Below are 14,192 nucleotides of genomic sequence, written 5' to 3' on the forward strand. Positions count from 1 at the left end.
AGGATCGGAAGCTGTCCAAGTCAGAGCGACAAAGATTTAAAGAGGAAGCTGGGATGCTGAAAGGGCTTCAGCATCCCAATATTGTCAGGTTCTATGATTCCTGGGAGTCTACAGTCAAAGGAAAAAAGTGTATTGTTCTTGTGACGGAACTCATGACATCTGGAACATTGAAAACGTAAGTAAATTAAGGCATGTCAAAGCATATAAGAATCATTAGCACAAAATCAGAGGACTAGAAATAGATCATATTTCAGAATAGATAAGAACAGAGCCCTTTTGCTGAGGGATAACCTTCTGTAGGGAAATTCTTGTTTAAGAGGAGTCTTACTAGCACTGCAGGGTATGGTAGAACATCCTTTAAGTTAGCAAGCTTGTCAGATTCTTCCTTGTGATGTCCTAGTAAGCACATGCATAAAGCTTTCAGATTTTCAGGGCTCAGGAAGACAATGCTCTATTTTCACTTATCAAAATTTTTCATTTTCTTCTCCAGCTGGTTTCTGTTTAGCATGAGCTGGTTTGTAAAGTTCAAAGCACAAATGAATTCACCTCTTGTGGGAGGCTTTGGGCGTTACTACAGTACAAATAATATGTAAAAAGAAAAAAACCTCTACCACCTACTTGTTTACCTGAAACTTCACGAAGTAGTACCTAACAAAAATCTGAAGGTATGCAGATGCCTGCAATTTCAACTTGTGAAGTAATTGAGTGAAACGAGGTCTATTTTTTTAAGCCAGAGTTAAAAGTAGACACCGGCAGATCAGACTGCTGCGAGGGCCCTCTAGTGGTGTGCGGAGCCTGCGGGGAGTTACACTGAAATCACGGCGTTGCCTTGCACAGTAGAAACTTGCAGAGCTGTGAGCCTGTTCCTGAGCATCCAGTCGCTGTTAATCTACTGGAAATAGAACTGCCAGCCTTTGAAATTCAGGGATTGTGGGTCCTTGTCTTAATTCAGTGCCCATTTAAGTCTTGGAGAGTCATTCAAATCCTAAATGTGTAAGCAGGCTGTAGGAGCTGGAAACAATTTGCAGTCTATTTGGTTAAATAGCCTGTGAACGTCTTGTGTTTTTACGATGCTTATTGATAGCCACAAATGGACATACTTAAAGAAGGAAAAAGTGGCTCTTTGGGAGTCTGGACTGCAATTACAGGGAAATGTTTGTCTCTTGAAATAGTATTGGAGGGCTAAAGGTACTGCAACTTTCTTTTTAGCCGTATGTCTAGGGAAGACTTTTCTGAGGTTGTTTAAGGTATTTCAGATAAAATAATAGATCTGTTGTTTCATGTGCTCTTTCAGAGCAGTATTAAAGTAAAGGTTTTACAGCTCTGTACAGATACCTTTAAATAAAGTTACCTAATTTTGTGCTAGAGTATGTAGTGTTAGATTTAACTTCTTTCTCCCTTTCTCACTCCTTTCTCCCCCCCCCCCCCCCCCCCCCCTCCGATTTTAATATTTGGATTGGCTTGTTATGTGGTGGCATAAGCAAGATAATAAAGTAATAATAGACAACTATAAAATAGCGTGTTGGTAGGAGAAATACCTCAGGTTTGCTGGCTATAGGATTATTTTGTACTCTGAAGTATGAAGGTCTTTTTTATTTTATCCAGAAAGAGCTAATGGGCTCTTTAATTGAAAATCTTTTAAACTGTAGACTTCTGTGTAGGTTTTTTCCCCACAATTGTATAGATTGTGTTATAATTGTGATGTAGTTTATTCTTACCCACTTCACTTGAGACTTGACAGGTAAACTCTATGGGAAATTTCTGATGTGCCAAATTTAATATCATTAAATAGTTCATGTGCCTCTGTCATATTCCTAGATTTAGACTGCACACTTGTGTTTGCTTATGATATTTGGCTGACAGTATTACTTCCATATCTTTTTTCAGTATGTTTACATTATCTCCATTTAATGCAAGTGTTACCTTCCTTGTTTTGAGACTTGGGACATAGACGTTGTTGTCACTTGATGTAAAAAAGTGAACAGAAGAAAAGTGTGGTGACATCTTAAAGTTCTTCCTCATGTTTTTTCATATTTGTATACATTTAGGTATATCTGCACACAAAAATAATGTTGAAATATTGTGGACTCATTCTTTTCAAATGCTGTCTAGGCAAATTGCTAATTTTGCACGAAGAAAAGTCCCTGAACTTCTGCACACCAATGGAAAAGTTTTACAACTCAATTGTTGTAAAGAATTAAACTGCTTTCTGATATTGTATGCTATCATGGAATTAAAATATTGGAACAAAAAATGGAGTTGTCTATTTTAAATTTTAATTATACTATTAATGAAGACAGCAATTTTTAATCTGACCTAGGTCTCAGCCACTAGTTTTGTCTAAGGCCGTTGTAGTGTGTGTTCCTGATCCACTTTAAATGAATGTGTCAGCTATCTGGTAAGACACATACCTTCATAACTACCTCTGCTAACTTAGTAGGGTTTCTATAGCTCCTCGAGCTGAGATGCTATAGGTCAGCAGCCTTCCTGCTTAAAAAAACCAAACAACAAACCCAACCTTGAGACAGAAAGCCAAACTCTAGTTCCTGTTTCTCTCTGTTCCTTGAAGCTAACTGTTGAGATAGCCTTGTGTGCAAAGGTCAAATATATATTTTTTTAAAATTGACTACTACCCTGTAAAATAGACAAGAACGATGTTGATTTAAGCAGGAACAAGTTCAGTGGAGGGCCACCAAGATGGTCAGGTGCTGGAGTACCTGCTCTGTGAGGAGGGGCTGAGGGAACTGGACTTGGTCATCCTGAAGAAGAGGATCTTTGGTGGAGACCTAACAGCAGCCTTCCAGGGCATATAAGGGAGTCAGTCAGGCTCTTTGCAGTGGTGTATGGTGGGAGAGTTAGAGACAACAGGCATAAATTGAAACAAAAGAGGTTCCGACTGATGTAAGGAGAAGCTATTTCAGCAGTGATAGTCAGGCAGTGGAGCAGGTTGCCCCAAGATGTTGTGCAGGCTCCATCCTTGGAGATACTAAAAACCTGGCTGAATACAGCCCAGAGTAACCATGTCTGACTTCATGGCTGACCCTACCTTGAGCAGAAACTTAGACTAGAAACCTCCTGAGGTCTCTTCAAGCCTGAGTTATCCTATGGTACTACGAAAATTGAAAACATACTAGCTAGTAGGGTTGTCTGTGTATTTTTATGTATTTATGGATGCTTCCATTTTAAAATGGTTTCTGCCTTAAGTGCTATGTGACTTAGTTCATGACAGTGTTACGGGAAAAATGACAGCAACACTGCAGGATGCTGGGTGATGGTTGGACCCAGGTCCTTTAACAGTGAGAAGCTGGCAGTAGACTAGCATATTTGAAACCAAGAATGTAATTAGGGATTCCAGATGCTGAACTGAAGTGCCCCTACCATGTGATCTTTGGAACAAGCTCAAGAGAGATGAATGAGGGTTGTGTCAATAGCAAGAATTCAAGTGGTAGCTGATGTGATTCAGAACCTCCTTCGGTTTGTCTCCTTTGTTGGCTTGGCTTTTTCACTGCCTGTCTTTACATTTTGTTTTGAGACTTGATTTCCTTCTGGAACTGGGTCCCGATTGCTTTTACAGATCTGTTTTCACAGCAGGGTTATTGCTAGCAATTTGATTTTTCCAGATCTTCTTTTGAACTGCAGAAATTAAAGTAAAAGGGATTAATATACTGCATTTTTATGTTGGCATTGATTCAAGTGATTTCATCAAGACTCTTTCTCCTGATTAAGTGGATATGCAGAAGAGACTGAATACTACCACGGAGTAATTGAACAAGACTTGGTTTTATTTTATGATTTTAGTTGCTAGACTCCGTGCTGGTCGTAGAATTTACTACCAGTCTTGCAGTAGTGTGAAACCGGTCTTTATCTGAGACTTTAACTGAGTAACATTGGTTGAATAAGAATAAAGTCCTTGCTCTACACAGCATGCTAGTTCCTTTCTCTAAATGTATTTCAGCCCATACTTTTTCAAAAGCAAGAAAACAACAACTGTTCACTTCAAATTGTTATACCCAAAGAGAGGTTGTGAGAATACACTGCTGGAAACTACGAGAATACACTGCTGGAAAGCACTTGAATACTGTCATAAGTTATTCACCTTGTGGCATCTCTAATCTGTTGAAGTTAAGGAGTAGAAGACCACCATAGTCTTAGGCCACAAGCATTAAAGAATATTTTTGGTATGAAATTTGACTCTTCTGACATGAGATTTTAAAAAGCAGCAATGTTAGAACAATTAAGGTTGGGTCACGTTCTACCTGCAAAGGGATACTGACTTTATGTATGAACTCTTCCTTGTCAGTTATTTACCAGAGCCTTTTTAAAGATTTCCCAGCCCTGTCCATATCTATCTGTAGTTCTGAAGTAGTGAGTAGTGCCAGTCAGGTTTAGGTGATCAAACCCTGTCCTGCACCAAGGAAGTGATCTTTAAGAATTTCTAATTTGCTTGAGAACTCAACAAGTAAATTTGAAGCAGACTTGAAGTGTAACCTGGAAACCTTGACCAGAGTGCTTGGACTAATATTGATAACTAAGGTATAACAACTTCAGAGCTCTTGCACAGTTTGCAACAGCTCTGTACTTAGTTGGTTGTTATTAGTGTTTTGGCTCCAGTGCCCCACCTTCCCACCCAGTTATATTTAATCAAGGAAAATGTTTTAACTATTTAAGCAGTTTCAGGATAAAAGGGAAGAAAAAACGCTCATAAATGAATAGATAAAGAATTGTTATAATGCATAAGCCTTTAACTCTTTGTCAAGGAAGCAGTTTCTTGAAACTTAGCAAGCCAACTCTCTAATTACCATAGGGTGACTTTGTATGCAAAAGAATTATTAGCTATAGATCAAGCATTTCACGTTTATCTTTCAGCATTATAGTCCCCTGGCTAGAAGAACGGGGGTAGGTTTTAGGAGGGGGTATTATCTTTAGCTCCTCTGAAGTCTTGAAATGCCCGGGTAGATTTTAAAATAGAAGGTGAAGTTGAAATTTGTGCATCTCTAATTACTGCTTTTTTTTACTTCAGAACAGCAAATGATACAGCATAATCTCCTACTTGTTAGCAGAACCTGTTTAACCTACTGTTACTTTTTTCATTAGGTATTTGAAAAGATTTAAAGTGATGAAAATTAAAGTACTACGAAGCTGGTGCCGTCAGATACTGAAAGGCTTACAATTTCTACACACGCGCACTCCTCCCATTATTCATAGAGACTTAAAATGTGACAACATCTTCATTACTGGCCCCACTGGATCAGTCAAGATTGGAGACCTCGGTCTGGCAACCCTGAAAAGAGCTTCTTTTGCCAAAAGTGTGATAGGTAAGCCTCTCCTGTTTTGGAGGCTGGCGAGCCAGTCTACCTATTCGGAAACTTGAGTCTTTTAAGAGCTTTCCTTAAAAATATGGTTTCAAAGGTACATTGTCAAAGCCTGAAAATGCGTCGGCTTTCTTTCTTGGCTGTTGAGGTCATTCTGTGTTCCTGATGAGATTACATGTTGAAATTTTGGTTGTGCTTTTGATATCTGTATATTATCATTAAGTATTTTGGAATATAGATTAATTGCCCTGCCCAACAGTTTAGTGCAACATTGTTGATAAAACCACTCTTGACTACATATAAATCTCAGCTTTAATATGATGCTTCTTCACGAACTGTACAAGTGCATTTTGGTGACCAAACAACATTTTAATATTTAGCGTAGCATTAATTTTACAGTTAATTTTTTTTGATTGTCACCAGGGGTTAATATTAAATCTCTTATACTTTGTGAGTAATCAGAAACTAAGGTATATCAAAGAAAGTCAATATATTTATATTATATCACAGTCAGACTGTGAAATAATGCCTTACTTGGGGAGTCTATAGAATATGCATTCGTGTAAGTTAGGAGGATACGTTGGGGAAGTATTGCCTTATCCTGGTTCTGTTCTTGTGTATCCACTAATAACCTTTTTCAGAAATTGATTTGATGGAACTAGTATAGTCTTTCTTGTGAATTTGTGAAAGAACTGGTTTTATCAGCTTTGTTTTTACAGTTGGGTAAATAGGCTGCAGGGAATGAAGTTGCTCTCACTCTCAGTATTTAGAGCTTGCTAAAATGCAGTATTACTCAACAGTCCTATACTAGATTCCTAGATGGGATCAATGGTGTATACCTGTAAACTGTCTTGCAAGCTGTCGCTGAAATATTTCCTGCTTCTTAACCAGGTCAAAATATTAATAGGAAAGAAAATTATACAATGTCAAAAAGAAATTATTTTCTTAAGCATAAGAAAATAAGCATTAATAAGCATTTCATAAGCATTATTTTCTTAAGTCTTATCCTCAAATTTATCATTGGAAAATGATCACTTCATATCTAGCTATCTGTTAACGGTTAACCTTTGGATAAACAATTGCAATCACATTCTCTTTTTTTGGTTTAGTGTGGTAAAAACAAGCAATGTGGCTATAGAATGATCTGTAAACTGTCTCGAATCTGGTGTCTGCAGGAAATAATTCTGAGCTTAAATTTACAAAAAGCAAACTTGCATCTCTGGCTTAAAGTAAATCTGATCATACAGTGCAGTCCCTTGGCTTACAGAGGGGCCACCGAGATGCTTCACTGGGCAATAATTTTCTGCACACTATTTAAATGGGACTTGTTGAATCTCACGCTCTATGCCTGTAACTCAATCTCTCTGTATTTCTGAGTATTTTTGACTGTAGGATGTCCCTCACTAATGCCTGTATCTGCAGTAGGCCTATAAATATACTGCAGGTGGGAAGGTAAGTATATGAAGAAAAGGGCTCTGGTGAGTGGCCTTTGCAGAAAATTACTTTTTATCCTTTTTTCCTGAAGATATATATTTGTAACAACAGAGTTTTTCATTGCAAGGCCTTTCCCGAACCATTCTACTTCAAAAAGTAGACAGAGAGCACCAGGTCAGAGACTAGCTGTGGGCTCTTACCAGTACTACTTCTTTTGCAGCAGAGGGCAGTCAGGTAATTTTTGAAACAAGGTTTAATGTGCCTCCTTTCTTACAGGGATAAAAGGTAAGTGTCTTAACTCTCCTTAGTATTTGGTTTGTAGCCTATGGCTAGTCTACAGTTTTCCCCTCTTCTTATCCCCTTCCCTCCGTTTGACTCCAGCCTGATCCAGTCTGTTTTGATACTTACATTAACTAACACGCATAAACCAGGAATTGCATCAGTCCTTTCACACCATTCTTACTCCATAAGGCCTTGCAATGGAAGACTCACGAAATACGTTGATGCAACAGAGTGACTAAGGGTTTCCTCCCTCTTCTTTTTGCTTCCACTTTCTCTTGTCTCACAGGTCTGCCCATCTGCTTCCTCCTGCGGTGAGTAACGCCAGCAGCCTCTGCTCGCTTTGAGACATTTAGAGTCTGAATCGTTCTTTTAATTTAAGGTACCCCAGAGTTCATGGCCCCCGAGATGTATGAGGAGAAATATGATGAATCCGTTGATGTATATGCTTTTGGGATGTGTATGCTAGAGATGGCTACGTCTGAGTATCCTTATTCTGAGTGCCAAAATGCTGCGCAGATCTACCGTCGAGTGACCAGTGTAAGTCCCTCCCCACTACTGATTCTGAAGCTACTACTATTAGCAGTAAAGGAGTACAGCTGGGTAGCATGGTATTGTGCAAGTGTGTGTGGAAAAAGAGAAGCTGACAATAGGTTTTTAGGGTATGGGCGGAAAGGTATAGGATGGTTCAACTTGTCAGTCAGAAGCCTGTAAAATATGTGAATGGAAAGAAAATTTCGCATGTGTTCATACTTTTCCTTCAGTATATAAGAAAGTATTGCATAGGGTTTAAAAAAAAAACCCAAACCAAAACCAAGCAACAAAACACATTAGAATAATAACAGATTATTTTCTAAGCCACTGGGGGGTGGTGGAAATATTTCAGTCTTGAAGATTAGCTGATAACTTTGTTCTCTGAAATGAAGCTGGATCACAAATTCAGAGCACTTTGGCTTAGCTGCCTGCCAAGGCAAATCATAAATTGTTACCTAGAGTGAATTTAATAGTTTACTGAATTCCAAATGGCCCTTAGCTACTGTGTGTCAGGTGCACTTCTTACCATTATGCAGTGGAAATACTTGATAAATGGCAGCAAGGTATTCCACCCTGAAAAGTGCTGGTAAGCGTAGTGGTGGTGGTGGAGGCATCATGACTGAAACCAAATAAGGCTGAGAAGGCAAGCAAGAGATTTGAGTTTGCCCATCTGACTAGACTAAGTGGAACCTACAGACCTTGAATGTAGGAAGCAGAACTGTAGTGCTAGAAATGTTCAGAATGGTTGTGGCTAGATTTGCTTTGTGATCTCTAAAACAGTGTTGTGAAGATTATACCAGTGCAGTAAAACAAACCGCACATGTTCAACCCTATGATCTAAGCATTCAGAAAGAATAGAGAGGTGGCCACTGGGGGAAGTAAAAACTTGCATTGGATTTCTCAGAATACCTGTGCAGATATGCAAAGGGCGGAAAGAAAACTTACCTCTTTTTCCGATGTGTAGACAAATTAATTCCTCTTAATCTTTTTGTGCATATTATCTTGGAGAAGTTGAGGATTTAATAAACAACTTGCTTAGCTTTGGAAAAATAAAATGCTCTCTTTATTCCTGATGCCTCACACTATAAAAGGCAGATGTAATTATTGACTTACAGGTGTGGAAGGAAGGGTCTTCATGTCAGAAGTAATGAATTCTGAAGGAAGGCATGGTGAAATAAAAGACTATCCCTTGTTGGAAGGGGAATATTGGAGAGGCACAGAAGGAGGAAGAAAGAAGGGATAAATGGCCATTTTGGGTTTTTTGAACAGATGTTAGAGTAAGTTTTTATAGATATATAGGCAGAGTCTTTTTTTTTTTTTTTTTTTTTTTTTTGCATGTTGGTGGACTTATCTGTAATTTTCTAAATAGAGGAAAAACAAGGGTAAACTCTAGCCTTTACTCTGCTTACAGCATAATCTGATCTGCAAGCTGTTTGGATCAGTGAAAGAAAACTAAGTATCTTACCAAAACAGTCTTAGTGGTGCCTTTTGGTATGCTTATGTATGTGTCTTGGCCAGAGCAAAAGGACCATAATTTGGATGGGCACTTTTTCTCAGAACAGACACCTGATGTAACTGCCCTGCGCATTCTTTAAAAAGTGCTAGGAACAGGGCCGTGGTATGAATCAGCTTTTGAGACAGTCTCAGGCTTGGAAATCCCCAGGTCTTAAAGAGCTGTCTTTTCCCTGGTCTGTGAAGTACTTAGGAAAGCCTTATATAGGGGCTTGTAGCAGACAAACTTATCTAGAGACGTAGGAAAATTCAACTTATCACTTGTTTATTGTGCTTGATGCTTTTTCTCCCCATTGTTTTTGGCTGACTGTTGAACTTCTAAGCAGATGAGAAACACTGGTAATTTTTTGGCTTGTCCAACACTACCACCTACTCTGCTGCTGATGGTTCACAGATTGAATTTAATTGTTGAACTTTTTTTTCTGCTGTTTCATCTACTGCTTGAGAGCTCTAAAATGTACTTTGATATGAAATCAAGGAAATCTTGTTTTCTTTCAGAAGGAGCAGAGGACAGGAAGGTAAATAAAATGAAATGTACATTTATCTGCTTCTAGGCAGAGAATGAAAGGCTGTGTGCTTCGGTATATTTCGGTTTGTTTATTTCATTGTAATTGTAAAGCAGTTTGTTTTTTAAAAAAAAAACAACAAAAAAACCCAAAGCAAAACAAAAAATGGAAAAACCCCAACCAAAACAACCACAAACAGAACTTGAATAACTTTTAAGGAAGGCTTTCAATGAAGAAAAGGCAGTATTATCTGGAAATAAAGCACAAACCTGTCTTAATGGAGAATTCAGTGTTTCTTCCATAATGTGGAAAGTAGAACTGTGTTATGAAAGTGAAATAAAATACTCTTTGTATTTTTACCACTCTGTGAAAGCTCTGTGAACCAATGTGATAGAGCCATGCGGTTTTCTGCCCTTGTCCTTTGCTTCTTGTTAAAGAAAATAAGATACTTTTTCATTTCAAAAGAGACTTTAGAAGTTTAGACAATGTTTGCAGTTGTGGGCGAGGGGTGAACCAGTTGAGAAATTCAGTACTTAAAAGGACAGTGCATGAACCATCAATAGCAGAGCAGAGTCAGAAAGCTTCCTGTGTAGGTGACTCCAACAGTACTTACCAACACATTTCCTTCTAATGTATGTTGGAAGGCGAACGGGGTTTGTGGAAGATGTTTAACATTTCCGTTTCAACCTCTTGGTTTGCTGCTTTCCTAGGCATGTGTAGGAATATTTTGAGGTAGCAGCTGTAGTCCTGCTGTGCCTTAAATGAAAGGATTATTTTATCTAGATGCATACACAGAGACCAGAGAGAAAGACAATACTGGTCTGCTGTTGACAGTCATGAGACATCATGCCATGCGGGAGCTTAAAAACCACTGAAACCCCAAAGGCAATAAGATCAAAATGTGTAGCCACTCAGTGCAGGCGATACATATTTAAATTAATTGATTTCCTTCACCCCCTTTGCAGTAACTATTAGAGTTGCCCCATTAGCTTAAATCCATGCTATTGCTTAGGACAGAAGCCTTTAAAAGGTGTCTTAATGCCCAGGGTGTCCTTTCAGGACCACACTTGGTATTACCAGCTAACATTATTTTCTCCCATTTTGGCTGTGCGTTGGTCTCTCTTAGGTTGGCCTTCACCTGCCCTGCGTTTTGACCTTACACCTTTTGTGATGAGGATTGCTCTAGCTGATGCCCTGATGCTGCAGCGTTGGGTTGGGGCATTTGCCAGGATTGCTCAGAGTACTCTATGTGTTCTACCTCTTCTGTTTAGGGTCTTCCCTCATGGTTGGAAGCAGTTTTCCGATTAAATAATACAGTTAGGTAAGCAAAGATCTAGATATCCGATCTAAAGGCTGAATTTCTTCCTAGAGATGAGACATTTTTTGGCCCAGTCAGTTATTGTTGCTTCACATCTTGGATAATAGCACTGCTGCATGAGTCTGCTGTTTGCAAGATGCTTGTCTATATTGTCTACATTGTCTCACTGGGAAGTTCCTGTTTTTCCTTAAAGCAGTGCTGGGGTAAAGTTCCCAAATTTTCTCTGATCCAAGAAATAGAAGTGCAATTAAATTGGTTTTCTGGCTCACTTCAACTAGAAGAATACTTCTTTCAATAGAAGAATCTGGGTAAATGTCTGACTTAAAATAACAATGGTCTACAATTTGTAGGGCTCAAGGTGTTATGCTGAACTTTGTTTTACGGTTTTGGTGAGGAAGTCAGCAGGAGTTTGAGACAGAGTATTGACCTCTGTTTGTACTTGCATCCTCTAGCATACTCAGTCCAGACCCTTTCACTAGCAGTTTCTTCAGAAAGGAAAATTGAGATCTGCACGTCTTGTCACTCAAGCATAAAGGAATCTAGCCTTCCACTTCGTTTTCTTTAAATCATAATGTTGCAATTTTGTCTCAAAACCCCCTGTTTTCTTCATTGAGGCTATCCTCTGTTCTTTGGAAATGGTTCAAAATAAATTAGTAATTAGTGCTTAAAGAAATTGCAACTCCTGGGATTTTTACCTTATTGGAGGGTGGGTGGGTGTGGGCAAATCTCCTCTGAGGCTTAAGCAGCATGTCTCTTCAGCTGGGACTGACTGCATCCAGTGGGCACTTATTGCTGCCTACTTGGCCTCGGAAAAAAAACCATCTAAGCCTGTAATTAATTGAAAATAAGCTGCACTATTAAGGTAATCTTGCCTGCTCCTGTGATTTATTTTTTTTCTCCTTTGCCTTCTTGTGCAGACACAACTGTCTGTGAGATATACTACTAGATTAAGGAATGGGTCGCCCCTTTTTCTTTTTTTTTTCCAATTTTGTACCATAGCACAGCAGTGCAGACAGTTCCAATACAAAATGTAATCAAGATACTTAATTCTGCTACATACTCATTTGCACAAAAAAGGAGTGTAAGATCTTGATAAAATTCAGGAAGGTTTCCCTGTCTGACTTCATTCCTCTCTGGAGACTGCTATTCTTTTTTTGACCTGTTCCATGCATATTTCAATTAAACAATTTGTTACAGGAGATATTTGAAGTGGGCTACATGTGCATTTAAATGAAAACAGAGATATTTATAGAACAGACATCTTAAGTATGATTTCTTAATTTAGTCTGTTTGTGAAGCAATGCAGTGAAGGCGTAACTAACAGCAGTAGTTTCAGCTGCTTTGTCTCAGCCTCAGGTTAGATGGATGTAACCCATGCAGTTGCCTCAAAAGCTGGCTTGGTTTTTTTCTTGCTCATGTTGCACTTACCACTCACAGATGTAGTATGGACCTTGATTACTTCTACACTGTATTTCCTTCAAGCTTTCTTTTTGCAGCACAGAGATTATTTTTATGAGTGTGTAAAGGTACTGATTATTCAATCTCTAATACTTGGATGTCCCAAGTCTTAAATTTTCTAGGTGATTGACTAGTCCCAAGACTAGTAAAAGACAATTAATGGGTTTATTACGCAGATTTGTCTCATTCTTGCGTATCTACCACTAACATAAAAATGCAAACATTTTCATTGCAAAAAAGTTAACACCACCCTCAGTTTCAAATGTACTAATCAGCTGAGTATGAGCAGAAAACTCCCTTTTCTCTTTTGCCCCCTCCCGTTATATAAACTTACCTTTTAAGTTCTCCTGATGGACTTGTGCTCTATACTTAATTTTCTCCACACTTACTTTGACAAAGTGAAGTTTTGCACTTGTCCTTGCTTTCACCGAGAGTCCAGTCTCTTCTCTGTAAACAAATGTCTGCCTTCTGAGCTGGCCTTGAGATGAGAAGGAAATAAAAAAAAATTCTGCATTTTGACTTTAAAAAAAAAAAAAAAAAGTTGTTGTACTGAAATGTTCCACAGAGTGGGCACATTTTTCTTCTCTGTTCTACAGAGCTTAAAAAAAGGCCCAAGGGAACAAGGTACATAATGAGTAACCTGACCAGGCGGTGTCTAACTGGTTTAAAAATCCTTAATTTCCCTAACTGGTGGGAACTGAAGCTCACTGGTTATAGTGAAGGTCATTCTCTTGGCTGGAAACGAGTCAGTTACAAAGTGCTGCAGTTTGATCAATTGAGTGAAATTAATCTCTTCTTTAGTGTCTGAAAAGTTAGGCATCATAATTGTCTAGACTAGTCAACTACTTCATTTTCACTAGAGGTGCAGTGGGCAAAGTATCCCAGCTCTTTCTTAATTCTTCTTCCTGAGGGGTCCTAGGCAGCAAAAATAAATGCTTAACCCTTAGACTTATGATTAATTTTACTTGCAGTGCTTAATGAATGTTGATGAATGTCCTCTTTTGCTTTCTGGAAGCAATGTGTGACTTTTTTTAGGCATACATAAAACTCTGTTTCTTTACCTTGAATAACTTGGTTTCTTGGCCTGGTTCAGGTAGATACAGACACACTCCTCCTATCAAGTTTTAAAGTGGAAAAAGCATTGGAAAAAAATCAATGGAAAAGTAGGGGGAGGTAACCTTCAAACAGAGCAAGTAGTCTTTTGTTAAAGCAGATACTGAAAGGCCATAAACCTTCAACCAAGCACAGGAAATAGATTAATTGTAAGAAAGGGCAAACTCTTCTAACTGTATTCGTTGAAAGAAGAAACTTCAAGTACTTAAGTATCAAATGGAAAAAAATTGCACATCAGATGCAATTCCTCTGCATCACACTGAATGGACTAAAGAATACTTAAGCTTCTATCATGTGCATCTTTTAGCTGTTCAACTCAGTTGCGAGCATTTTGCTGGAACGTCTTTAAGAGTGAAGAATCTTCCTGGGTGGAGGTTCAGTCACTGACTCATGAATTCAGAAATATGTAGACTTAAAAATGGAAGACAGGAATTGAAGGTTTTGAAGCATTAATATCTTAAGAAGCTTTACATGTTAGATTAGAAGTCCTGTTTAAGAAATTACATTGATCTAAGTAAGGAAAAGCAGGGATCAGCTTAAACACTGAGATAAGACATGCTATATGGTTTGCACAGCCAGGACAGATGATATCTGAAGTTGGAAGGAAAAAGGCTCATTCAACTGAATTCCTTTCTAAAAGTAGCTCACTTTTACAAGTTGATCTTAGAGGCATTTGTACTATTCAGCATCAAAAGCTTCTAGATTACAGCTAAAACTGTTTTGTCA

At 38.5% G+C, this 14,192-nt stretch overlaps 1 protein-coding gene and 1 long non-coding RNA gene across 2 annotated transcripts in view; one reads left to right on the forward strand and one right to left on the reverse strand.

Annotated features, from left to right (window-relative positions):
* The window catches only part of WNK1 (WNK lysine deficient protein kinase 1), a 107,606-nt gene that overhangs the window by 36,839 nt on the left and 56,575 nt on the right, over positions 1-14,192 (forward strand). Inside the window, 3 exon segments of the mRNA XM_030040611.2 lie at positions 3-175; positions 5,095-5,315; positions 7,408-7,565. Of these exon segments, the coding sequence (XP_029896471.1) occupies positions 3-175; positions 5,095-5,315; positions 7,408-7,565 (552 nt within the window).
* On the reverse strand, positions 11,795-13,099 carry LOC121233890. Its single transcript, XR_005934233.1, has 2 exons — positions 12,688-13,099; positions 11,795-12,054 (listed from the first exon to the last, which is right to left on the reverse strand). It is a non-coding gene; the product is annotated as an uncharacterized LOC121233890 (long non-coding RNA).

Source organism: Aquila chrysaetos, chromosome 17, assembly GCF_900496995.4.
Source record: "Aquila chrysaetos chrysaetos chromosome 17, bAquChr1.4, whole genome shotgun sequence".
In the NCBI taxonomy this organism is placed as follows: Eukaryota; Metazoa; Chordata; class Aves; order Accipitriformes; family Accipitridae; genus Aquila; species Aquila chrysaetos.